The following is a 25,131-nucleotide window of genomic DNA, read 5'->3' as shown; positions in this document are numbered from 1 at the left end:
TTTAGTAAACTTGCTCTAGAAGATGATAGCAGTACTGTAAGCATTTTCTGAGGGAAACTCAAGCTGTAGAGGTTTATTAATAGGATGTAAAACAATTATTTGTTTGTGTGCTTTCCCCCCTCAGGAATCTTTTCCTTTATGTTTTCTAAATAATACAAGACAGCCTTGGCAGCAGAATCCCCACAGTTGTTAATGTCAGATTGTTATCAGATCTGGCAGTGATTGTTTTCTAATAATATGTATGTTTTTCCCTTGCTGCCCATGTAAGAGTGACAGTTTGCTGAAGCTCAGTGCGAGATTTACATTCCTCAAAACAAGTCGTCTAGTTAACGCTAATCCTTTTTTAAATTTTTTATTATTGTTTATCCGCCTTTTAGTTATCCAAGAAAATAATTTCCAAGAAGCAGATGAGAGGTGGGGCTGGAATTCCTCCTGCTTTTTAACGCTTGTTTAGATCCTCTTCATGTTTGGGCTTGAATAACAACTTTCCTACACTCCCAACAGAAGAGCTGATGAAACTCATTTCAGTTTTGGTCTTAGTTGCAAGGTTTGTTGAGGTGTTTTAATTTAATAAGCTTCACAGCAGCTTGGTTGAGTGATTAGTGTCTTGTCTGAGAGTGGGAAGCAGAGGCCCACAGATGGACAATGCCCAGGGCGAGGTCTCGGAAGCCGGTTTGTGCCAGGATTCGTTTTGCCAGCTTGAACGTCAATCCTGGAGCTGCCCATTGCTTGTCCATAGCGAGGAGAGCCTAATCCTCCGAATCCTCCAGGCAACGCTCAGAACAGGGTCCACATCTCTGCTTTTCCCATTTCCCACTCCTACAGTGAGTTCGTGTCCACTGCTCCGACACAAATCAGTGCACTATTAAAGCTCTGGGTGTTGGGACACCGAGCTGTCCAAAGAGCCGGAGAGAAATTATTCTCTCTTGCATCTCGCAGCCATGTGGCAATGAAAATGCAGCAGCCGTCAGGATCCCAAACCGCACCATCAACTTCTCTCCGCACCAGCCTGTTTCCTAACAAAGCTCTGCGATTAGTGATTATTTTCCATCTCCCCGAGGAGTCCCGGCTGGTCCTGCAGCTGCCGCCTCTCTCCAGAAGTGAACATGAAAGATGGACCGATCTGATCCCAGGGCAGGATTAACAACCCGGGGTGTGTCACAGCAGAGAAGAAAGGGCAGCGTTTAAAGCTCCTCTCATCTGTTATGGCAACAAAACACAACGGGAGAAGTAGCTGATGACCAAACCGAATGCAACCACTTTCAGAAAGGGATTAAGTAGCTGAGGGCACTTTTTTAGACTGAAAGTGATACGGTGTTAAATATAACCCTTTTAGGCTGTTTCTTCCTGGGGCTTATTTTGGAAAGCACTGTGACCCCGGATCAATGAGCATCCCTTGATGCTGCCAGTATTAACTAGGAACGAGAACATTAAGCGAGCACAAGCTACTGTGAGATATTTTTTGCCTTATCAGTCTTCATCTCAAGATGACTCGCAAGATGCTCTCGTCTTGTCTCTGCGATATTCTTAGCTGCAAGATTAGCTCTTGTTAAATTTCTGGAGTGATTTTAGGCTTACTAATCAGACCATTAGGAAGTGCGTACTTTGTTTTAATTTAGTTGACTATATTGGAATTTAAAATCTAGAAGACAGTCTTTTTTTAAAAAAAAAAAAAAAAAGAAAATTAATTTAGTAAAGTTACATATTTTCTTGGTGAGAATGTGGGATGTTTGACAAAGAGGAGGCTACACATGATAGCCCAGCCCTGAGCCCCAGCGTTAATGATGTCTGACTGCAGGCTGGTGTGGGAAAGGGCTGGCATCAGGTTCCAGAAGAATCCCATGAAGAATTAAGTTCAAGAAAACAGCACAGGTGGAGAAATTATGTTCTTCTTGCTGTGATTATTGCATTTATTTGGGTGAAATACCCCCCTCTGAATAGTTTTTACTTAAATGAGATGCTCTGTAATTCCTAATAACCACAGTTGGCATTTTGGAACAGATATCCAGGATTATTTTGGGGGTAGAAATATTAAAAGCTTTGCCTACACTTACCTTCAGACTCTTTTTCTAAAGGCTGCTGGTATCTCAGCCTTTTATTGATACCACAAAGTTCCTACCACGCTTTGGAAATACAGCAAATCCTAGAACACACAGTAGTAAGCAAACCTGGAGTGGAATGCGGTGGTTTTAGTGTTGAATCAGGAAAGTGTTCCTAACCTATTAAGGTTAAGTATTATGTTGTATTCAGACTTGAAGTGCTTGCAGGTACCTTCAAGTGGCTGCTGAGGGCTGGGCACAGGCTTAGTGAAATATTGCTGATGGCGATGCCTTGGTGAACCCCAGCGTCTGTACAGCTGCAGAACTGAGGCTTTTGGGACAGGAGAAGAAGGAGGAGAGCTCTTGAGGGTGCACACAGTTGTATATTGACTTTGCTTCAATCCACATCAGCTTCTGTAGCCTGAAAAATAGTGAAGAATAGTGTTGGAAGCAAAACATCTTAAAGTTTATTCAAAGTATTATTTCATATGATTTTGAAAAGCAACATTTTACTGTGCAAACCTGTAAAATGCAGGGTGTAATGTTACCTAGAGAGTGCGTAGCCCTGGAAGGAATCGACGTCTCTGCTGCTTTACTGTTACAACTTCTGCATCGTTAGCAGAGCTCAACAACAGACTCTTGTCTGCTATTAGAGAGGCCCTTGCCACTATTAAGAAAAACTGAATTACCATGGAGTGGTAATAAGACACAGCATTACTGCCTTTCATGATTTTATCAGGAGTTTAATTTTTTTTTTAATCTTAGAACCTGAAGTAATATCATTACGTGAGAGGCGCTCCCTTTCATGAGGCCAAAAAATGAAATGCAAATAAGGAAAACCCTGAATATACACGCCATGCTTTTTAAAGCAGAGGGAGGCATTGACTTGTGGTTTTGTATACTTGAAATTGGAAATATTATGAAGTTTCATCAAGCTGGAAGAAGCAGGGAAGCATCTCCCATAGGCGTGGATTGACATGTGTGGATTTGCCGTGAAGTGGAGCCCCTGTGTTTCAAGGAGCATCCTTGGTGTCCCACACATCGGGGACAGGGTGCGTTTGCTGCTGGGGCGGCAGCTGGTTTGCAGAAGCTGTGTCTTGGGGGAGGACAAGGGGGGTGAATCTCCCTCCCCAAACACCAGCGGGAAGCAGGATTGTAGTACATTGGAGGAGGTCGGCAGTCCTGGCTCTTGGCCTGGAAAGAGAGACCCAGGCGATACAACAAGGGGATCAAAGGTTGTTCATTCCTCTTCCTTGCCTTCCACACTTGAATATGGATTATCCATTACAGACAGCTGTTTTGTGAAGGAACAATGTTGAGATAAGTGATCAAATTCTGTCAGGGATTGCACCAGGTTGTTAGTACACCCGTTAAATAAACAAAGTGAAGGATTTTATTACTACTACTGTGCAGAAATCCCGCATTTTTCCCTTTCAGACCAGTAGTAATACTGCCAGAAACAACTTCACTGCAGCTACTACCCCTAATACTCAAATTGTGCAACATATATTGTATTCAGTGTGGAGCGCTGGGAGCGAGTAACCACACAAATCATTCCCTTGAAGGTTCAGTTTGCATTGGCACCGACTTGGTAAATGCTGAGATAAAAGTCCTGCCTAGAGCACCCCGTATTAACCAAGGCATCCGTGTGAAATGCAGCCACTTATTTAAGTAAATCTAACAGCTCCTTGGCTTTGAACAAGAGCACTTCTTTTTCTTTGTGGTTTCTTTAGATAATTTCAAGTTCAAATGTAACTGCTCTGATCCAATGTCTTCTGGGCAAAGATGGTTATAAAATTATGGTGGAAAAACATGGGCTCATAACTATCGGAAAAAACTTGTCTTTGCAGCGCTCTATGTATCTGATTTGTGACGGTGCAAAACCTGTCCTGCAGAGCACTGCCGCGTCTTCATTAAAAGTCTGTTGATCAGTGAGGTGGCAAACTCCATTGTGAAAGCACAATTATTTGGGTTATTCGAGATGAGAAAAAACAATACTGAGCTCCAGAGTGAGATAGCAGAGCCAGCCGAGTCAACTGAGCAGCGGCAGATGAGCTGCTGCATTAACAACCGCAAGACTGGGGCTACTGGAAGAACCGACTATTCATAAACAGCCCCGGCCTCTCAATTAACTGGGATGATTCAGTGAAACGACCTGTGGGCAGCTCAATAGATGATTTTGTTCAGTGCACTGAAACAGTTCAAAAAGATGTAAAATAATGAAAGGCTGAATGCAATCTTAGAGACTGGCATAGAAAACATTGCTGTTGTTCAAGGCAGCCTTTGAAGGACACGCTGCTCGTGTTGCGCTGTGTCCCCTGGAAGATGGAGCTGAAGTCGGGGTTTGGCCAGTGGAGATGGTTCCACGCAGGGAAAGGCCACGGTACGAGCAGAGGCTGGAGGGACTGAACTGGTGTGGAGGAAACAGTGCAGACCTGAGAGTTACTGAGGTCGAGGGGAGAAGCGATGGCTGAAGTGCCCCATCTCCTTCCCATGCCCACATGCGGCACCATCGGTGTGGGGCTGAACTGGGAGCCCACTGGTGCAAACTGGCCGGGGCAGCGTGGCTGTGAACTGAGAGCAGGGCAGGCTGCCGGGAAAACCAGGGCGGAAAGGAGGGGGCCGATATTTTAGCATTTACTTTACTCTGAGGTGTATCCAAACCCATGAGAGCATTCGCGCGGTGCTCTTGTGAACAGCTGATTTTATCTTCTTCCCACCAGTGGCTCTGTGGCCCCGTCTTGATTTTGCTGTGCTCTGTCTCTGCGGAGCAACATAATCACCCTATTTCCAAGCGCTTTCTTTTTTTCTCCTTTTTTTTTTTTTTTGTGCAACAAAGACTTTTGCTGGGTACTTTGAAGAATCATTTAATGTTGTTTGGTTTTAATCTGTTGTGTGATTAAAATAGATTAACGTTGTAGTAACATAAAAACCCTCAGGGGTTTTGTTCTCTTTGTAAATATTCTCTAGGATCTCTTCTGTCTCCTAAACGGTGTGTAGGGAGAGTATTTAATGGGACCTCGGCAGAAAAGAACCGCATTTTCAGCTTAATATAAGAATTTAATTTTTAATAGGTTTCATTTGGGGGTAGAGTATTCGTACTGGAGTGGAAATTAAAGCATCCAAGTGCTTTGTGTGGAAGCAGTTGGAAAGTCTGCTGAGCGATGTGCAGGTAGAAACCTTCCTGGTTTTTATCTGATCTTAAAAATATGAAGTTATAGAAGTTAGTGATTGATCTAACTCACTGATATTTAACCCGGTTTTGCAAACTTAACCCGTGAGTTTTCTGTAGCTGGTACAGAGGGGGTTACTCCTCAGAGGGCGGAGTGACCATCTGGGATCCAGCAGATCCTGTTTGTCCCCACAGGGATCTCTGGAGTTTGGGAAGTTAATGTAGTAATTAAGTCACTTATGGACAAGTCCCATGGACAAGTGAGCAAATGCTCCTCACCAAGCTGCATGTGCTGCAGTGGATTTTATTCCCATTCAGGTAAAATGCTCGTTGTCTCTCCAAATTTGCGGATGAGAAAGGTGAAAAGAAGCTTCATAAATGTACTCTGGTCTTTACCGAGGAGTAAAGGCTCTGTGGTTTTCTTTCCAGATTAGGGAGGTATTTACTTTGTGTTATCGTCTAATAACCAGCTTTAATCACATCAGCCTGGCAGGAGCTGGGAGGCTCGGCTGTAGCAGCTCCTGTTGCGTGTCCTGCACGGCTGGTCCCTGCGAGGGAGACTCCGCTCCAAACCATCCCGCTGGAGATGGCGTGCATGTCTGGTTGCCATCCCCATCAGAAACGCTCCGTCTCTCCTTGTGCAGCATCCCCTCTGCAGAACCGGTCCCGACAGCCGCGGGGCTGCCAGCAAAGGGAGCCTGACACGGCAAGTGGAGACAAGCTGGCCAAAGCAGTTAGTGGTTAGGCTTCTGTGGCTAAATCGCAAGTCTGTTTGATTTCTTTGCAGCTGATAACTTGCATGAGTTTATAATGCCTTGGTTTGATGTACGTAAAGCGGGGGATGCTGAGCCGCTTACGGCAAGAACCCCCTTTGCAGCTAATGACCCCCTCTAGCAGCTGCAGCGATAAACAGCAGCTGTCTCTGCTGCGTATACATTTCCAGGTCTGTGAGATTAGTTTAATACCTCAGCTTTATCTTGGCATTGTGGACTGCTTTCTGTCTTCGTGTGGAGGCATCAGAATGTCCTCAGGCTCTTTTGTAAGATTAAGAGCTTCCCTTGGCATCCTGACAAGGAGGAAATTTAAGGAACAAGAGTATTTAACTTAAAGCTAATCTGGTCTTTGTGAAAGCAGGAGGATTAGACCATGACGTTCTACATGCCTGGCAGGTTTCTGCCACCGATGGCACTGATGAACGAAAGGCTGTGGAGAGGTGAGCTGGAGATTGATGGTGGGTTGCAGCTGGAAGGAGATCGAGAGCGTTTGCAAAGCGGCATCGTCAGGCCTCTGCCAGGCAGCAAGCCATTTTGAGTCCGATGTGGCTACGAATCTGTTCTGTGTGACTCTGTGTTTCGTTAAGGAAGAACAGGGCACGTGGGCAAAGTTGTGTGTGGAAAAGCAAGCGGCGACTCTCTACCCCTGCCTTGCACTGGGCTCGTTGGAGTCACGTTCAGCACCCAACCCACAGCAATGCCAACACGTTCCTCCTTCACAGCATCTCCTCCTCTATGTACTTCCTGGGCCACAGAATCTTGTGTCTCCTAAAACCTTCTGTGTATCTCTGAACGTGCTTTGTATCTAGAATTCAATCTTAAGCCTTACACGAAGAAGGGTAACTTGGAGAAAATGCTTCATGCCTTCCCTGTGGCAGCACCTCATTCCTCCTGACAAAGTGCCAGGTGTTTTCAACAGCTTCCAGTGAAACTGCTGGCTGTTGGTAAACGTTAAACTGTCTTTTTTCCCCCCCTACTAATCAGAAACAAGCTGTAAGTAAGCTGGAACTGAACGGTGCCACTCACCCTCCTCCCTTTGTGTGAATTTGACAGCCCACTTTGCTAATAATTAAAAGAAATCCTCCTCACTTGCAGCAGAACAGGGCAGATGACTACATTCGTGTGCATGTATTACTATGCAAAGGTGCACACACACACATATGATAAATATGTATTTTATAATGGCTTGATCTGTTGAATGGAGCTCTTAGTAGTTTCTTTCTAAATGTTAATGGGTCCACTTGATTTTCTGTGTGTTTTCTGTGTTGTACTGGAGATGGTTACAGTTCCAGCCTTCTGCATATTATATGAGGATTATAAAGTATTTGTGGTTGTCAGGGCCTAATGGAAAATGAAACAAATGAGCTCAGGCCATGATTGTAAAATGCTCGTAGCTGTCAACCTCAGTGCAAAGCGAAACATCCCAGCTACGTGCTTGAAACATCCGACTGCAGAACAAGGAGTCATGCAAGCAAATAAATTGTTATATATTACATTTACTTACTCATTGACTTAGTCAAACGCATCCGTTGAACCACAGGGAAGAGGGTTGGCATTCCGCCAGGCTCGAATTTGACCTTTTTGTAATCCTTACTGTTATTCTCATGAAACTAATACAGAGAGGCCTTAAGCAAGAGCTGAATCTTGTTTTACATCAGCTGAAAAGCTCATCGTCTAAATACTTGGGAAGGGCGACAGGGACAAGCACTGACCGAACTGAGTCTTGAGGGAGCCAGAGCAGAACTTTAATCTTCCAGGCTGGTGCCATGTCCCTGAATCAGGGTGATTTTCCATAGTTCAGGTCATGTTCTCTATATATTTGGAGATGTTGCAAGATCGGTTTGCCCAATTCATCCTCAAGGGTTATTGCTAAAAGCTTCTTGTAGCCTTGCAAGAAGTATGTGCGTCGACATATCTATTACCTATTAAACCTGGCAAAATAATGGAGTTTTCCCATGTCATAACAAATCACGCCTGTGCTAAAATAGCTGCAAACGTTCTCTAAGACTTAATGAGCTCTTGGTGTTTTACAGTGGCCCGAACAACTTGGCATTGTGACTGTTTTATAGTGCAGAATTGTCGATAGATGGGGCATCGGGGAAGCTAATCCCGCTCTGTGGGAAGTGTGTGTCTATATTTCACAGAAATATACCTTTTTTTTTAATGGTGATGCAGTCTATAGGTGTGTAATCTTTTGTAATTCTGATATGATTAAACAGAGCTAGTAGCAGAAGGTGGTTCTGTTTCTTCCTGAAGTCCCTTTAAACTGAAGCACAGTAAGAGAGGCCAAAACAGAGAGAAAGAAACGTTTCCTATTTCTCTTCTGGTTTGCATAAAGCAGCCCTGGATCGCAAAGTGAAGCCAGACAGGGAATTTGGGAAGTTAAAGTCCACTTTGACTTTCAAAAGCTTCTCTCAAACAAGCTTCTACACCATAATAAAAAATGTCATTGTAAAATATCTGAACTAGAGAAAATTGAACAATTTGGCGATTCCGATGCTTTCATCTGAAGTCTCGTGCCTGCAAGGATGTGAAAAAGTCAATAACGTGAATTGGAAGGTATTGATTATTTCGCTGGGCTGCTGTTGAAACATCATATGTGCTTGATTTGGTCTCCCAACAGCCAGTAAACGTTTGGTTTTAGTTTTACCTCCCTTTGTGAAAAGAATTGAGAATACTATAAAACTGGAAGTGGTTTGGATTTTTTTCCCCCAATTTTAAAGTATTTTTCTTAAATAATTATTATTTGTAGAGGTTTTCCACACTCCAAGATGGCTGTTTCATGCCCCAGATGTGGGGTTATTCTTAATTTAGGTTGTGAGGCACTAAACCTTCTGTTGGACGGTGCCATCTGCAGCCCCGCGGGTTTGGGGATCAACCAGCTTGTGGGGCTGGGCCTCTGCTCCTTGCAAATAAAAACCACCCATGGAAATGTCCTGTTTTCCTGCCTCCTCTCTGCCAGCGTGCCGAGTTACAGCAAGAGACTGAAACGAAAGGCTCGGCTCGGGGAAGCGTGGGGTCGGTGATGTGGAGGATTTACAGCTGTAGCACCATCCAGGTCAGCGGCGTTGGCTCCTGAATCCACATCACCCAGATTGCAAGTGTGAAGCTGCCTTTGCTTTGTACCGCTGAGCATTTGCACTGCTCTGCCTGAGCCAGAGCTCAAAAGAGAGGAAAGAAAAGAAAAGGGATTACTGTGGGGTTTTGTAGAGCTGATTTGACTGTAAGATTATCCACAAGCCTAAAAATATTTACATGCCACTTGCTTAAAAATCTGTCCAGTATGTCTGTTTGTTTAACCAGCATTGATTACCTAAATCAGCTCCTTCTGGTAAGAGACTATTCAGTGTTTGGTTAATTTCCAAGATTCAAACATTTTGCTTTCAGTTACTGAAATTCATACAGAAACATGCTCATGCTGGTTTGCCTGCGCAGTGTTATGGAATTACACACACTGCACCAGGAGCAGAATTGGGGGCAGGCAAAGTGGTGGGTGCTGGTACCGAAACGCCATAGCCCCGCGTTGAGCAAAGAGGGGCCGGCGGGAACAGTGGGAGAACAGAAACCAAATCCAACTCTTTTCAAGCCCTGAGACCAAATCCAACTCTGCAAAACCCCTGAAACCGAATCCAACTCTGCAAAACCCCTGAAACCGAATCCAGCTCTGCAAAACCCCTGAGCGCGTCTTTCCAATCTGACCCTGGTATTTGGGTAAGGGAGCTTAAGCATGTGCTGGAAGTGAAGCGCATGCTGTAGTGCTGCCCTAAGAGGGATGTTTTCCCTGATCAAAGGTCTTTGAGAGGAGAAACAGAGAGGGGAAAATAAAATGTGAGTTCAGTTGTTGAGATAAAAATGAAAGTTGAGCAATAAAAGCTTCATTCTTAATGGTTCACCTGTGCTGGATAGAAGATGTTCAGATATTGCATTCCAAGCTCCACAGAGCACTGAGCCAGAGGAGGTTCTGTTGAACGGGGTTTTTCTGGCTTGTATCTCCAGATAATGTGGAAATTCCAGCTTGCAGGTCTGCAGAGCTCAGGTGGCTCTGTCTGGAGGTTCCTCGCTGGCAACGTTCGGAGCAGGGGCTGTTGCTGGTACAAACTGGAACACAGGACATTCCATTTAAATAAGAGAAGAAACTTGTTCCTGGTGAGGGTGGCAGAGCCTGGCCCAGGCTGCCCAGGGAGGTTGTGGAGTCTCCTTCTGTGCAGACATTCCAACCCGCCTGGACACCTTCCTGTGTAACCTCATCTGGGTGTTCCTGCTCCATGGGGGGATTGCACTGGATGAGCTTTCGAGGTCCCTTCCAATCCCTGACATGCTGTGACTTTGCAGAGCTGTTGAACGGACATGCAGGGAGTGCGGTCCTGGCCTGGGGAGGGTTGTTGTCCCCAGCTGTAGGTCACCGGGGATGACCCAGACCGGAGCAATGCTGGCTGCATGAGGCTGTGACACCAGCGAGCAGGAATGTCGATGACACCTTAGATTGTGTGACAGGGAGGTCCCCGAGCAGGCACATCGGCAGCGCTCGGCACCTGCGCTCGCGGCTGCTCTGCCAGCTGGTGCCCGCCCGCCCAGGTGTCTGCCGTGTTAATCCTCAAATCAAATAATCAACTGCTGGATAATCGACTCTCTTCACATCCAGCTAAATATGTGCATAACTTGAGGGAGGCTGAGAGCTGTGACAGTGGTGCTGGTTTAGGGCACCGTAGTGGGTGCTGCCGGGAAGAGCTGAAGGATTTGGGGAGTTTTGCCGGCATTTCTTCTGGTCACAACCTCACTTGGAGCAAGCTCTGCCGGTTCAGAATAAGGGCTGTGAGCAGCAGAGGTGGAAGGACGTTCATGGGAGCAAAGCAAAGCATGACCTCCATTCCCACAGGTGCCTCAGGAACTTGTTTCCCTGTCCCAATTCAGCGCCACACTTGTTCAACATTGGGTTTAAATTTTGATGTAAAAAAAGTTTGATAAAAGTTAGTTTGAAATATTCTGGCAAACCTGTAATGTGGGAATAGGGAGATGGCTCCTCATTTCCCTGCCTAACTCATTGAAAAATGGCAAATGGAAATTGTGAGTTGAGTTGTAGAGCTCCCTGATGTAAGATAATATTAAGGTAAAAAAGACCTTAGGAGGGTTCAGAGGATTATTAGACAGTTATAGGAATAATAAAAATGTTATCACAGTTGGAGCAGGTGGGATTACCAGTTTGCTAGAGGGAGCAACCCTCAAGGTTTGTTATATTAACCAGGCTCTCGCTGGGAGGGCTCGGAGGAGCGTTCCTTGCGTGCAGGTTGTGACCAAGTGCTGCCTGCACAGCATCCGCTGCATCTGTAACTCAGGCGAGCCGGAAAGCAAGTACTGTAATAAATGGACCGTTGGCGTGACGCACCACGTGTGACCTCCCTACCTGCCCCACAATAGCCGCCTCTTCTGTTTTCTGATGTAACGTGTGATGTATTTTGCCAAGTCGACGCTCACCCGGGTGCCGTCTGGAGAGGGAAGATCAATGCGAAACTGTTTATTTAGAGGAAACAGTCGTGATTAATGGTACAAACTGTTTATACGTGTGAAGAGTCTTTGCTCTTAGGGCTGGGAGAGCAGCTGCTGAGGCCGTTGGGGCTGTGGGGGTGAGCGCCGCGGTTCCTGCCCCGCCGTGGGGAGCAGCTCTGGGCGCAGCCGTGTGCCGCAGACCGGAGATCCCACGTGATGGCTGAACAAACTTATAAAATAACAATTGAGGATGATTATATTGGTCCTGAGGATTAGCACAGCGGGTAGCCGTGTTGGCACAGGCAGGGTTTGGGCTGCAGGATAAGCACACATTCTTTTTATTATTGCGGCTAACAGGAATCTGCCAGACTTTGAAGCACAGAAAAGGCTCACTGGCCACCTGTGAGCTAATCACATGGATTTGCCTCATTCTGTATTTCAGCTCACTTGGAGCCTGTAATCTAATTTCCAAACAGAGATGAGAAGAGCGAACAATTCATTTTCTGCTTTGCATGGCTGGGCTGGTAAACTTTTAATCCTTTTAGAATTACAGCTCCTTGCAACATGGAGGCAACACCACAAGGTCCTGCGTGTGAGGCTTGAGTCTTTGAATGCACCAGTTGCAGACAATAATTAGCGTCAGCAAGGCACAGCATGAAGCAAAATAAAAGTTAGGAGCATAGGACATTTTTCAAACGGTATTTTGAAGCATACACAGGCTAACAATTTCAGTTTGTATAGAAAATCCTTGCCCTTTGGGCTGCAAAAGTACCTGCAGCAGTCAGGGTTCTCTTCAGCTTCAGGCTTTGCACCCCAATGCTGATCTCCTTTCTGCATTAGAACACTGTCATCTCAATGTCATGTCCTACCAGCTAATTAACCATATCATAGTTAGAATGGAAGTATATGTGGGGCAGATTTGGCTTTAATCTTGTCTTCATTGCTCACCAGAGGATATTTATTATATTTAGATTTTTAAGATAGGTGCTGAGCTGACATTAAGTTGGGGGTGCCTGTGTCTGCTAAAAGCCCGATTTTTGCTCATGCTGATGTGGTTTAGGATGTGTTTATGTGACTGCTCCTCAGATGGTTCCTCTACCGTACAGAAAACACCGCTGACATGCTGTTCTGTTCTCATTAAGGACGGGTCAATCAGTGAGTGTATAGTACAGGGGAGCGCTGCCGGTTCTGATGTGCAAAGGCACCAATTCAGGGTCTTTTCAGTGATCTGTATGGACAGTGCATGGATAATCCATGGAGATGCCCGGTTGGCAGGACACGTTGCAGCCTGTTATTCCTCCAGGTTTGCTGGAGGGCAGGCACTGTGCTCAATGAGTCAACAGTCCTGTCAAAAATCCTATTTCATAGACTCCTCCTGTATGTATTTTATAAGGAAAAGACCCCTAGTGTCATGGATCAATGTAGTGAGAGTAGTTGAGCTGATTTGAGTACAACATGAATCACAGAAGGCATAGTATGGAGCAATTAGGATACAACAGACCCTTTGCTGTCCCAAAATTTACTCTGCCAGGAACCACCAACTGTCCTGAGGTCTGTGAAACCAAAGCTGGACACCAGCAAAGCTGTTCCCATTAACATCGATACAGATGGATGGGCACAAACCAGCATCTCTTCTAGTTTAATTTCTAGAAAATCTTCTAATTCCTCTACCACTGTCTCACATGGGAGGAATTTGGTACATGTTGTTACATTTTCCTATAAAGAACACCTTTCAGTAGTTACTATCTCAAAGTAATGAAACATAAAACAGAGTGGTAGGTCTCCAGTTAAGTTCCAGGTATATGTTTAAACCTGTTCATTAATTTGGCACTTTTTTCCTCCCATTTTAAAATAAAGCCATGGGATGTGTTTTAGCCCAATGCAAGAAATTCATACATTAGTAGACACATATAACTGACACATTTAATGACCCTGTATTGATAAGTAACATTGAAATCTTATGTCTACATATATTGATACGACCCAGACTAGAGGAATTCTGCCTGTGTGATCCCACCTTAGAGCAGACAGTTAGAGAATATCCATCTTTTTCTCTGCAGTGTTGAAAATACAAGCAAAATAATGCCAAGCGTAAGAATAATGTAAAGCGACGGTGATTGGTGGAGTTATGATGTGTAAGATCAGTGAAGCTTTCCTGTAGACACTAATGAGCTAAAATAGTTGTAATTAAAAGCGGGTGTTGTCATGGTCATGCTGAGCTTCATCTTAGTGTTAGCAAGAGGGGCACTGGAGTTTTTAAGCTCTCTTCTTATATTGACATAATGCCTTTAAAAACAGAATAGAAAATTCTTGGTTTTAAAGAACAAATTCACGGAGGAACCGGTGGCGTGTGTCTGGTGAGTTATGGGTACGGCACCTCTCAAGGGGAATGGATGTGTTATTTTTCCGTATAAACATATCACACAGATCTCTTTTGTCCTTCATATATTAAACTGAGCTGTCATGCTAAATTCGATCAGTGTTCATAAGGTGATACTTTTCAAGCTGCTCTTGAAAGCCGGTTTTGTTCAAGCTCGTTCATGTAATCCTGTCACATACGAGCAGGATGAGCCGCTGTCATGAGCATTTGAGGGGATACTGCAACTACATGGGAAGACAAATCAATAGTAAGGAAGGGAGGGCAGTGAATAAACCCAATATATTTTTCTTCCCTTGTCCAGTGGTGGGTTTAACCTTGTGCTGGGGTTATCTGGTCATGGCCAAAAGAGGAGAGGTGAAGGTGCCTTTCTGAAGCCAAACCAAAGTGATTTTGGACCAGACAGATCTTTGCAAGGGCCGACTCCTCTGAGGGATGCAGGGTTGTGCTGTTGTGTCTTGGCCCGACTCTCTGGGGGTTTCATCTCTGCTCTCAGCAGTTTCTCTCTGCTGAGCTGGTTGGGTTGCACGACCTGGGGACAGGTTTGGGGACAAGAACAGGCAGCCCATCCCCTTCTCCCCACACCGGCCAAGGAGACGCACACAGCACCAGCTTGGCTTGTGTCTGCAGAGCGACTCAACGTGCTTTAGCAGCGCTTGCGGTGTCACGGAGGGAGATTCAGTCTGGGAAGTTTTAAAGAGAGGGATGTTGTCTCACTGAGCTGGTTTAATTCCTTTGAAGTGTCAAAGCCGCAAACATTCACATTGCTTTAATTGATCCAGGCTTGCAGAAGGCCTTGGGAAGATCTGGGGAAAAGGCTACTGTGGAAACTCAGTTGCTGCAAAGCAAGAACCAAGGGATTCTTACCAATAAAATGTAGCTGAAGAAAGGAAGGCAAAGAGTTGTTTTCATCATTATCTGTTTGCAATGTGGTGTTGGTTTCAGGGCATGATTCCTTTGTCCCGAGTTGGTCAATGTGAAAGACAGGAGGGCAAACAGCAGCAGTTACACCTGATCTAAGGGTGTCTATGGTACTTGGAGCTGGAAAAGGCTGTCAGAAACCACAGAGAAACCTCATCAGGCTGGGAGAACAGGGACTGAAGGTCAGTCTGGACATGTTAAACCACAAAATGCAGGTGCCTGTAGAATTCACAGGGCTCTGGAGTAGCCAGGACGGGTCAAGACAAGCTGGGTGTTACTAGACATGGTTTAACGCTGACCTTCCCTCGCATCTGCAGCTTCATACAATGTGAGTGAGGAATCAGGTGGGGAATAATATGGTGGGGATGAAAATGCGTTGGGATAAATGAGTGGTCGGGGTACTGAGGGCTGGGCAGAGCGGGTCAACCGCTTCCTAAAGGTGTTGGAGAAGCTGAGATGTGCAAGGGGTAGCAGAAAAAATAACAACAGAGTGATCAGGCAGGTGGGAAAGGTCTCATAGGAAGAAAGACTGGGAAGATAGTTATAGAGGAGATACGAGGGGAAATACCTTAGTTTTGTAAAGGAATGGGTGATGCCAATGGTTCGTAGAGAAGTCTTTTTCTCACAGACTTGGAAGAACCAAGCGGAATTAAAAGGTGAGAAATAAGAACATTGTGGAAGGAATATTTTCAAATGACATACTAAGAAATTTACTGCTGAACTTGAAAATACTCAGAAGGGACTTGAGATTTATGTGCATAACAAGCCCACGGTTGTTATCACAATTCTAGAAGATCTTGGAAGAAAACCCCAGGCTTTTGGGAATAAGCCAGTCTTAGCAGAGATCAGCATGAGATCTGCTGGGTTGGACACATTGTTTTACATACGCTGGCTGCGAGATTTTTACACCTGTTTTGGAAAAATCTTGTGCTGGCTGCAGTCAGTGGTAGGACACATGGACCAGATTTAATAAGGTGCTTTCCATTTTTCTGTGGAATTAGGTGTGCTTTGTGAATATTGTGATTACAAGGTCTGGATTTATTTACGTAAAACACAGCATTGATACAGGAAACTAAAGCTCTTCGTGCTCAAACCTGTTTTTATCAAAAAACATCCCCCAAGGACTTTGTCAGCGCCACTTCCCACACGGGGTTTGCCGGCTTCAGCAAACACTGCAGTGCTGCTTCTGGCTACTCAGTGCTTCAGGGTTACGTCGTTAATGGTGTCATTTATTGTTTCCTAACTGGAAAAGTTAGGAAACCAAGGGATTTTTTTCCCTGTTGGAAATACCCCTTTGGCGCTGCGTGTGTGTGCTGCAGCAGGATGGAGTTGTCATGGTGTTTCTCCAGGCTGTGGTAGCATGTTACAATTGCATGCGTCTATTCCTTTTAAGTAAAATATGATGATTTCTGAGAGAGGGGTGTTTGAATGTTCTATACTTCACTTTCCTCTAGAAAGCTCTATCCCCATCCTTTCTTACTAAGAGGCACTTAAAGAAAAATCAAATATGAAGTGCTTTCAGTATTATACTCCCGATGTACAGGATGTCAGAATCACATTTATGGCGTGTGTTCTGTTTAACAGCTGGATGAAATAAATTGTTTCATGTGCAATATTGGAGAACTCTGCCTTCTCCAATCAAGGCCAGAAGCAGCTCAATGACTGGAGAATTGTCAACATCTTGTGCAATTCTACCAAGTGCTGCTTTTCATTGGTCTGCAACTTTATTGTTGACAATTAAGTCCATTTCAACGCAGAAGATGAACATTTTTAACAGGAGGTAGCAAAATCTTTTGTCCTGAATGATTTTCTTCTCTGTTTTATAATGAAGTACAAAGTGTGTCACTAGTCCTGCTGTTCAGTTGTACTAAATACCTGCTTACAGTGGAATAACTGGTGTCAGCAGATGACAGAGGCGCTCATAACGATGCTTTCAAATGCATGGGTTTGATTTGCATAATCGAATACTCTGTTAGCGTCCTTGGAGATCAGGATGAAGGATGACCGTGTGCTAAAAATAAAAATAGTGTTTAGCAAATTCTGTGTATTCAGTAGAGCAGATGAATTGCTTTGGGGCCTGGATGCTGGCTGGTATACCCAGCAACCTCCTCCCTGCTTCGCAGTAATAGTTTCTGTCATCTGCCTTTATTATCCAAACGTTGCGTTGACCAATGTCTGCTCAATATGGAATGTACAATCAGGTCTGAAATCTGATTAATTATTTCAAACCTTGTAAAATGCTTGTTGAATATTCCTCTCCGGGCCAGTGGTCAGCGGGATATACGTTCTCTGCTTTCCACTGACTTCAGAGAAGTTATGACATTGGTATCGGTTGTGACAGTTTGTCCCAGTTGCCTGTTTATCCACATTAAAACCAAAGAAAATTGGTTTTATATTTTTTGCAAGATCTAAAATTTTTTCTCTTGCATTAAGAAGTTTGCAGAATGTTTTAGTTAGGCAGAGGTAATATTGTCAAGAGAAGAGTTAAACTTTTCAAAGTAGTAAAAGAAAATGAATGCTATTTTTAAATTCAATAATAATGCAATCAGATGAAGTTGGCTCATTTGCTTCTTTAGCAACTGAATGGAATTGAATTCCTATGATATATAAACTCAGAAAGTTGTGTAGTTTGGTTGTCGGTGTCACAGTGACACAAAGGGGTGTTTTCCTCTTAGTTTTTACACCAGGCTAGTCAGTCTGCATTCCGAAATAACGTGATGTGCAAAGACGTACTGGTAGGAAAAGAGTAATCTTGTACGTATGACCTTGAAGTGCCGTTGATGAAGACTTGAGGCCTCCTTATGAAACACTAATTGGTAGCGTTCATCACTGTTGTGGGATTTCAACTCCCTAAATAGATACTGTGGGATGAAGAATTCTTTCTGATCTATATATCATAATTATCAGCCGTGCAGGGCTGCCTGTACTGGGCACGCTGGGGTCACAGATACTTTGGAGTTTAGCATCGGGGCGATGATGTGAGAGAGAGGGAGAAACACTGCACATACCTTCAGTGTTTGACATTTGGAATAACATTATCTTACAAAATACAGCATCTTCTAAGCGATGAACTAACAGGAATGGTACTTAAGGGGCTGCGTAATGAAGATGTAAGCAGCGGCCAAAAATCCCCAGAGGACAGCAGGATCCATAGCCCTGTTCTCCAGGGGAGGAGCAGCCTCCCCAGCACAGAGCTGCTGAATCAATGGCACACACAAGAGACACTAAAAATACCCCGTGAAACGATGTAATGAATGCACGGAGTGCAGGGTGTTCCCCAGAGCGGGGACGTTTCACCTCTGCGGGATTCTCAGACCACCTACTGGGGATTCGCCTTGTAGCGAGTTTCTAATGAGAAGGCAAAGCCCTGAAAGCCATAATTATTATGCCTTTCTGTTAAAAAACCCAAAATGCTGTAACTCATACACCTGTAAGGACTAGGAATATAGATCCACCTGTTCCTGAACAAACTGTTGCTCATCTCTTTCCTCCCTGAGGACCTGCCTTAACAGGTGTGGTGGTCACAGTCTAACTTTTAATAATGTTTGACCAAACAGGATGGATCCAAAGATTTAATGCAAACAGAGTTTCCTTTCTTTATAACCTGCAATTTACTTGCAATGAGATAGACCTTAGGTATACACGGAGTAATTATTTTTGTTCCTCTGGAGTCCCACTGTTGCCCCCATAGTTTGCTGATCCGAATTCGAGGAGGAGCCCCTGTGCCAGTTCAGATGGCATATTCAGAAGTGATTGAAGTACATCCTTATCAAATAAGTCTGTTTACCTTTCTTCTTCTCTTTACCTCCCTTTTACCCCGAAAAGAGCTTTTCCCTTTTAGGGAAATAGTCTGCAAACTATTAATAAAATGTGAACTCCAGGTTACCCGGCTGCTCGCCATGGTACAGGGCCTCTAAAACTCTCAGTGACACAAGCCTGACTTTGCTGGGATCTCTGCATGAAATGAAACCCCAGTGATGACCCGTTTCTGCCAGGCTTAAAACTGGCTGAAGAATGAGTAAAGTTTCCCCGTCTTAAGATTATTTTGAACCCTGCATACTTTCCATTAACCCCATACATTCATTATTATTAAAGGGATGGAAAACGAAAGGAATTCCATGACCAGCTAAACTGAAAAAACATGGGTTCCTACTAATATGTGTTGTAAGGTTTAGGCTTTGTGTAATAAGGCCCAGAGCTCACATTGCGTTTGTACCCTCAGTGGCTCAGTAAGTGACCACGGAGTAACAGTAATAGAAAATGGTGTTGCTACACAAGGTCTCTACCAAGTGGTTTATTTTGAGGAGAGTTATTGGAAGAAGAAGGTGAGAGGCAGATGCACATACTCACATGTAAAGGTTGTTGTCCAATTCTCATGTCTTTAAGAAAAACGTATTCAAGACTAATCATGTTGCCTTCTCAACTTCTTCAGCCGTTCTTCTGAAAAATAACATCAAAAATTAACATCGCTGAAAGAAAAATTGAGGCAAAAATAGATTATATAGATTATTTCCCTTAACCTCTTTGTTCTGTTCATTTGGCAGCCCAGGTAACGGAGATGTTGTAGTAAACATGTAGTAGTAATTAGAGATGAAGGGATGTGCCTAGAAAAGCAGCAGCTGGCGGTGCAGCCTGGCCTCTTGCGGAGCTCCTCTCGTGCTGTGGCAATTTGTGCTTACATGATTCAGTAGATAATTTCAGAGGGTTTTACCTGATCATTTAGGGTCTGACTTTGCTAAATACACCTACAGATTATTTACCTACGCTTACAAATTTATCAGCTCTGTTTGATGGCCCCAAATCTTGGGGCCCTGCAATTATTGTGCAAAGCTAATTTTTCTGAAAATCAGTGAAATGCTACATGGTTGCATGGGAAAGCTGAGAAATGAATCCCTGGGAGACAAGAGCCAGGAGGCAAGTCCGGAGGTTGTATGTTGTGCTACAGAGACAGAACAAAGCAAAGCACAACCCCTCCTGGTATTTCCCCTGGGGCAGAGCTGGGGATTTTGGGGGAGATCTGACTCAAACTTTTTAGAGCACTTGAACCACTGCTCTGAGCTCAACTTTTGTGTATTTGCTTTTTTGTATATTAATGAAGACAACCAGAAACTTCCTCCCTGTCATAAAATAGGAAAAGTATCAGAAGAAAGACTTGAGGGTTAGGGATGCTGCTGGGAATGATGTTGGATTTGATTTGGTTTCAGGTTGGCCTGGTCCTCGACGAAAGCAAAATGTCACTGCCCAGAGCACGACTCTGGCACCGCACTGAGTTTGGTTTTGCCCATCTTGTCACGTACTCAACTGTTTTCTCTCTTTTTTCTGTTGTTGCAGATAAAGAGTTAGGAGTCAGTGCATTAGCTGAACATGACGACCCTGGTGCTAGGGGCCCAGCTGTCCCGAAAATATCAGGATTAGAAAGGAGCCAAGAGAAGAGCCAGGACAGCAGTAAAGACCCAATACTTGAGCCTGTGGTGCCTAAAGACCCTTGTCCTCAGGTGACGCAGCCTCTGGCCCAGCCCCAGCCGGAGCCGCAGCCCGAGGCGCCCAGCCCTGCGCTGGCCCCGCGGCCGGAGCCCCCGGCCCAGCCGCCCCCGCCACCCGCACAGGCGCCGCCAGCGCCCGAAGAAGCCGCCCGGCCCGCGCCGCAGCCGCCCCTGCAGCACCCGCCGCGGCCGCAGTCGCCGGTGCAGCCGGCGCATCCCAGCCTGCCGCCGGTGCAGCCCCATCCGGCGTCTCAGAGCCTCTCACAGCCACTCTCTGCCTATAACAGCAGCAGTTTAAGCCTCAACAGCCTAAGGTAGGTGGACAGAAACACGTGCGTGCTAAAAGCCCAAGTTTTGCAGACTTGCTGCCTCGTGGTGATACTTCACCGTGCCTGGAGGAAGCAGAGAGGAATTAGCTAAAGGAGAGGAGTGACAGCACATCCTGTCCCTTGTCTGGGAAATAAAGGGAGCTTTGTGCATTTAACCTTAAGTCTTTCCCTGAAATGAGCCAGGATCACTTTATTTCTGATCTAGTGTTCTCATAAATGCTAGATATTCTCGAGTGCTTGGTTTAGTTAATGTCCTCAACTTGTGCCAGGGGAGGTTGAGAACGGATATTGGGAAAAATTCTTCCCAGAAAGGGCTGTCGGGCATTGGAACAGGCTGCCCAGGTAAGTGGTGGAGTCACCATCCCTGGAGGGTTTGAAAGGTGTTTAGGCGAGGTTCTTAGGGACATGGGTTCGTGCTAGTTAGGCTGTGGTTGGACTTGGTGATCCTGAGGGTCTGTTCCAACCAAAATGATTCTACGATTCTGTACAATAAGCATGTATCTGTTGTTGCCTTCTGAACTTTGTTTCCCATTTTCTTCAGTCTTTCATCTTAATAAGTCATAGCAAAAAAAAAAAAAATCAACTTTTATTAATGCAGTGATCACTGATTTTGAGCTTCATTTGCCTGAAAACATGAATCAGAAGCAGTCATGTAGAAAGGACCTGATAATTAAGTAATGAATGCACAGGGCTGATTACTCCTTTGTGTGTCATTCCTGTGCTGTTGGAGGACAGAATATCAGCCTCTTACAGAGGGGAAAATCTGTCTTGACTTTTGGTGTGGAGAGACCACAGGAAGTAAAAGATAGTAGAAAAGGTGCAGCAGATGGTTGGAGAAAGGAGTATCACAGTGGTGTTGCTAGAAAAGCAGAATGGTAACTTACATTTGTAATGAATAATGTACATTAGCAATGTGTTTAACGTGAGCCATGCATAGCTTGGTGGTTTGTGTATGTGTACGTTTGGAGCTTTTCTCTCTTCCATGCAACCGCTTAATTGCTTTTCTTTTCATTAACAGCAGCAGCAGAAGCAGCACTCCTGCCAAGACTCAGGCCCCTCCTCCTCACATCTCTCACCATCCCTCGGCCTCGCCGTTCCCCCTGTCCCTGCCCAGCCACAGCCCCCTGCACACCTTCACGCCCACCCTCCAGCCCCCTGCGCACCCACATCACCCCAATATGTTTGCCCCTCCTACGGCTTTGCCTCCTCCACCGCCATTGACGTCAGGGACACTGCAGGTTCCAGGACACCCGGCTGGTAGCACTTACTCAGGTAAGAGACAGATGGATCGTGGCCCCAGCGTGAGGAGCCAGTTCTCCAGCTTTAGTCAGTTAGTCTTTTTGTTGGGTTTGGTGATGGCTGTTGGTTGGGTAGAGGCTGTACCCATTGTGAGGGAGAACTTAAAGCAGCCAAACAAGAAAGCTAGAGGGCGACTTTTTACAAGGGCATGTGGTGATAGGACAGGGGGTAATGGCTTTAAACTGCAAGAGGGGAGGTTTAGATTAGATATGAGGAAGAAATTTGTCCCCATGAGGGTGGTGAACAGGCTGCGCAGAGAAGCTGTGGATGCCCCATCCCTGGCAGTGTTCAAGGCCAGGCTGGACGGGGCTCTGAGCAACCTGGTCTGGTGGAAGATGTCCCTACCCATGGCAGGATAGTCTTTAATGTCCCTTCCAACCCCAGCCATTCTATAGTTCTATGATTTGGGGTGATAGCAAAGCAAAAATCACCTAGACATACCCAATGAGATTTCTTCTGCCCTGGGAACGGCTATATTCAGAAGGCTGTGCTTTTTCCATGTCTGCTTCTTCTCCTCATGGTAGAAACACATAAGTGCTCATAATGTGCCCACAGACTCTGTGACCCCCTTAGCAAACATCTTTGCTGCAGCTGTGGTCTGTGTTCAGCGTTGATTCTCTGGCTACGGGGAATGTCTCTGCTGGCTGGGCACACAGTGCTCCTCAGCTCAGGACTGTGTGTGTGGGGGTGAGATGTAGAGATTTTTATCAGTGGACAAAATTGTGCTCTTTTATCCTTCAACTGTGGGGAGATATAATGTGTCTGTTCCTCCCAGGTCACTGAGAGAGAACTGGGGGAAGATGAAGGATTATCAGCATTCGAGTAACATCGTTTTGGGCCGTGCAGCAGGGTGTTACTCCTGTTAGCAGCAGCCCCTCGATGTTTACTCACTCCAGGTTATGCGTACCTTCTCACCTATTTGGGACTATGTCCATGTCCATACATGTTTAGGCAGAACCCTCAGGTTAATGCTGCAGTGAGGACAGGCTTGGTGAGAGAGGGGAGATGGAGGCTTTGGGGGTACATCTGAGGGAGATTTCTTACCCTGTACAGTGTCACAGTTTACCACCAAGAAGTTCTAAATACAGTGTTGCTACCACAGCCAGCAAAAGTAAGTGGCACAAGATCTGGAAAAGTCCCTGAGGTCACGGGGCTTGTTTTACTTGTTTTTCAGAACAAGATCTTCTCCGTCAGGAACTGAACACGCGATTTTTGGCCTCGCAGAGCGCGGATCGCGGGGCCTCGCTGGGCCCACCGCCGTACCTGAGGACGGAGTTCCACCAACACCAGCACCAGCACCAGCACACACACCAACACACACACCAGCACACCTTCACGCCTTTCCCGCACGCCATCCCACCCACTGCCATCATGCCGACGCCAGCACCGCCCATGGTGCGTACCCCAGGCAGAAATGTGAGGATAAGTAGAGCACAACTCTATTCTTTATTACAACCATTTAAGAATTTGCCTGGTTGCGGGGAAGGTGTACTCTGCTGCCCAGGTGTGGTTGGGTAGGAGAGGAGGGACTGTCCCTTCCTCACCATTGTCACCCGTGCAGTAGGTGCCGGTGGCAGTGAGGGGATGAGGGCCGAGGCTGCCGGGTGACAGAGCCCCGTGCATGGGACTTCCCCGTGCTTGGAGTGCTGCACTCTGCTGCCTCCTCCTTTCTCCTGTCTCCTAAAGACCTTGTTTTGCTTTGAAGAAAGAAAAATCCCCAATTGGAAGCTAATTTTCTGCATATTTTTTCCTCTCTGTTGGTTGGCAAATAATAGAGAAGTAGTCTTCTATTTTACCAACAGAAGTAAGGCAAGGAAATATAAAGTAACTAGTTTGTGCTTTGATCCCTTTGCAGTTTGACAAATACCCTACAAAAGTTGACCCCTTCTACCGTCACAGTGTGAGTTTTATTGCTCTGTTTAAAACTGACTTGACTGCTTTTCTGTGGTGGGTTGGGATCACCACTCACTCAATGGCACAATGTCAAACCTCGCCCCAGTCATCACTCCAGGATTTACCATTATCGTTCTTGGTTGCTTTGGCTTTCGAAGGCTTGCATTCGTGGTGCTTGTTTCTGACAAAGATGCAGTATCAGCTTTTCCAGTCAAAAGATCTCTTGCTCATATGGCTTTTGAAGACAGGTTTGATGTGAAAAAGATGAGACAGAAGAGCTGACTGTTGGATGAAACAGGAGAGAGCAGTAATTTCATCTCTGTGTTTCAGTTGTGCCACAAACCCTTAGACTGATGTTTTTCCTAAGAAACTTGAAATGACAAACTATCATACAAATCCTTCAGGGATAGGTAATCTAATAGTTTTCCTAATATATCACATTTTGGTTTATAAAATCTGAAAACTTGTCTTATTCTTCAGATTTCAAAGGCACATCTGATCCACTGGGCTTGTTATGTTTTGAAAGCTCTGTTCAGTGACAGCAACATGAATCCAGCTATGCACTAGATGTGTTTATGAGCTACCAAAAATGTTATTTGTTGAGATTAACTAATTTTTAACATTCCAATTACTAATTCCAATTAACTAATTTTAATATTCCAATATTCCAATAAAGCTTCTGCTCTTAAAGGTTTGAATGTACTGATTCATTCGCTGCTAAAATGCATTTCCTTCATCATATTGGCAGAGGCGTGTATCTGGTTGAAGATGACAAGATTTCTAAATCCAATAGCGAGATTTTGATGAGAGAAGGAGTACTGCATCAGCACTCAGAAATCTGCAAAGCACTTGGCTTTATGTGTTGGTTTTGCTTAGAAGTGGAACTGGGCAAAAAAAACTGGTTGAGATGATAATGTGGTGCTTTCTGCTGTACCGATTAAACACAGTTCCTGCCAACGGCTCATGCCTGCAGTACGTGTGAATAGTCCCGTTCATTTCTGACACCTCATTTCAGTGACTCGAACTGTATGGGTGTGTTTGCAGGATCAGGGCTCTAGGAGTATTAGGCAAACATTTGAGCCTACAATAATCACTTTTCCTCAAAAGGGTAATGCTGTTCATTCACATCATTGTTTGCAAAATTGCACTCTTATCTACATGGATTCAAAAGATATATTATCATGCATTGTGGCGTGTTGATTCAGGCAGGAACACAGAACTGGAAACAGGTACATGGACTTTGGGCAAATAAAGCGCAGAAGTCAACACTTCATAAAGGAAACATGCGAAAGTCTCGCCTGTCTACGCTTCTTGAATTTAGTGACAATTTAATTTTGAATTTAGTGACTCTTTACAAGTCT

At 45.1% G+C, this 25,131-nt stretch overlaps 1 protein-coding gene across 7 annotated transcripts in view; it reads left to right on the top strand.

Annotated features, from left to right (window-relative positions):
- Positions 1-25,131, top strand: part of AUTS2 (activator of transcription and developmental regulator AUTS2) — a 716,369-nt gene that overhangs the window by 669,810 nt on the left and 21,428 nt on the right. For 3 of the 7 annotated variants that reach the window (XM_065036491.1, XM_065036488.1, XM_065036494.1), the window contains 4 exons: positions 20,098-20,563; positions 21,597-21,850; positions 23,052-23,293; positions 23,733-23,777. In XM_065036491.1, the coding sequence (XP_064892563.1) occupies positions 20,098-20,563; positions 21,597-21,850; positions 23,052-23,293; positions 23,733-23,777 (1,007 nt within the window). The remainder of the gene's footprint in view (positions 1-20,097; positions 20,564-21,596; positions 21,851-23,051; positions 23,294-23,732; positions 23,778-25,131) is intronic. The other 4 variants (XM_065036489.1, XM_065036490.1, XM_065036492.1 and 1 more) reach the window with 4 other exon arrangements.

This window comes from Columba livia, chromosome 20, assembly GCF_036013475.1.
Source record: "Columba livia isolate bColLiv1 breed racing homer chromosome 20, bColLiv1.pat.W.v2, whole genome shotgun sequence".
NCBI classification, from domain to species: domain Eukaryota; kingdom Metazoa; phylum Chordata; class Aves; order Columbiformes; family Columbidae; genus Columba; species Columba livia.
The sequence above is the reverse complement of the archived record's forward strand: the minus strand, read 5'-3'. Positions and strand labels throughout refer to the sequence as shown.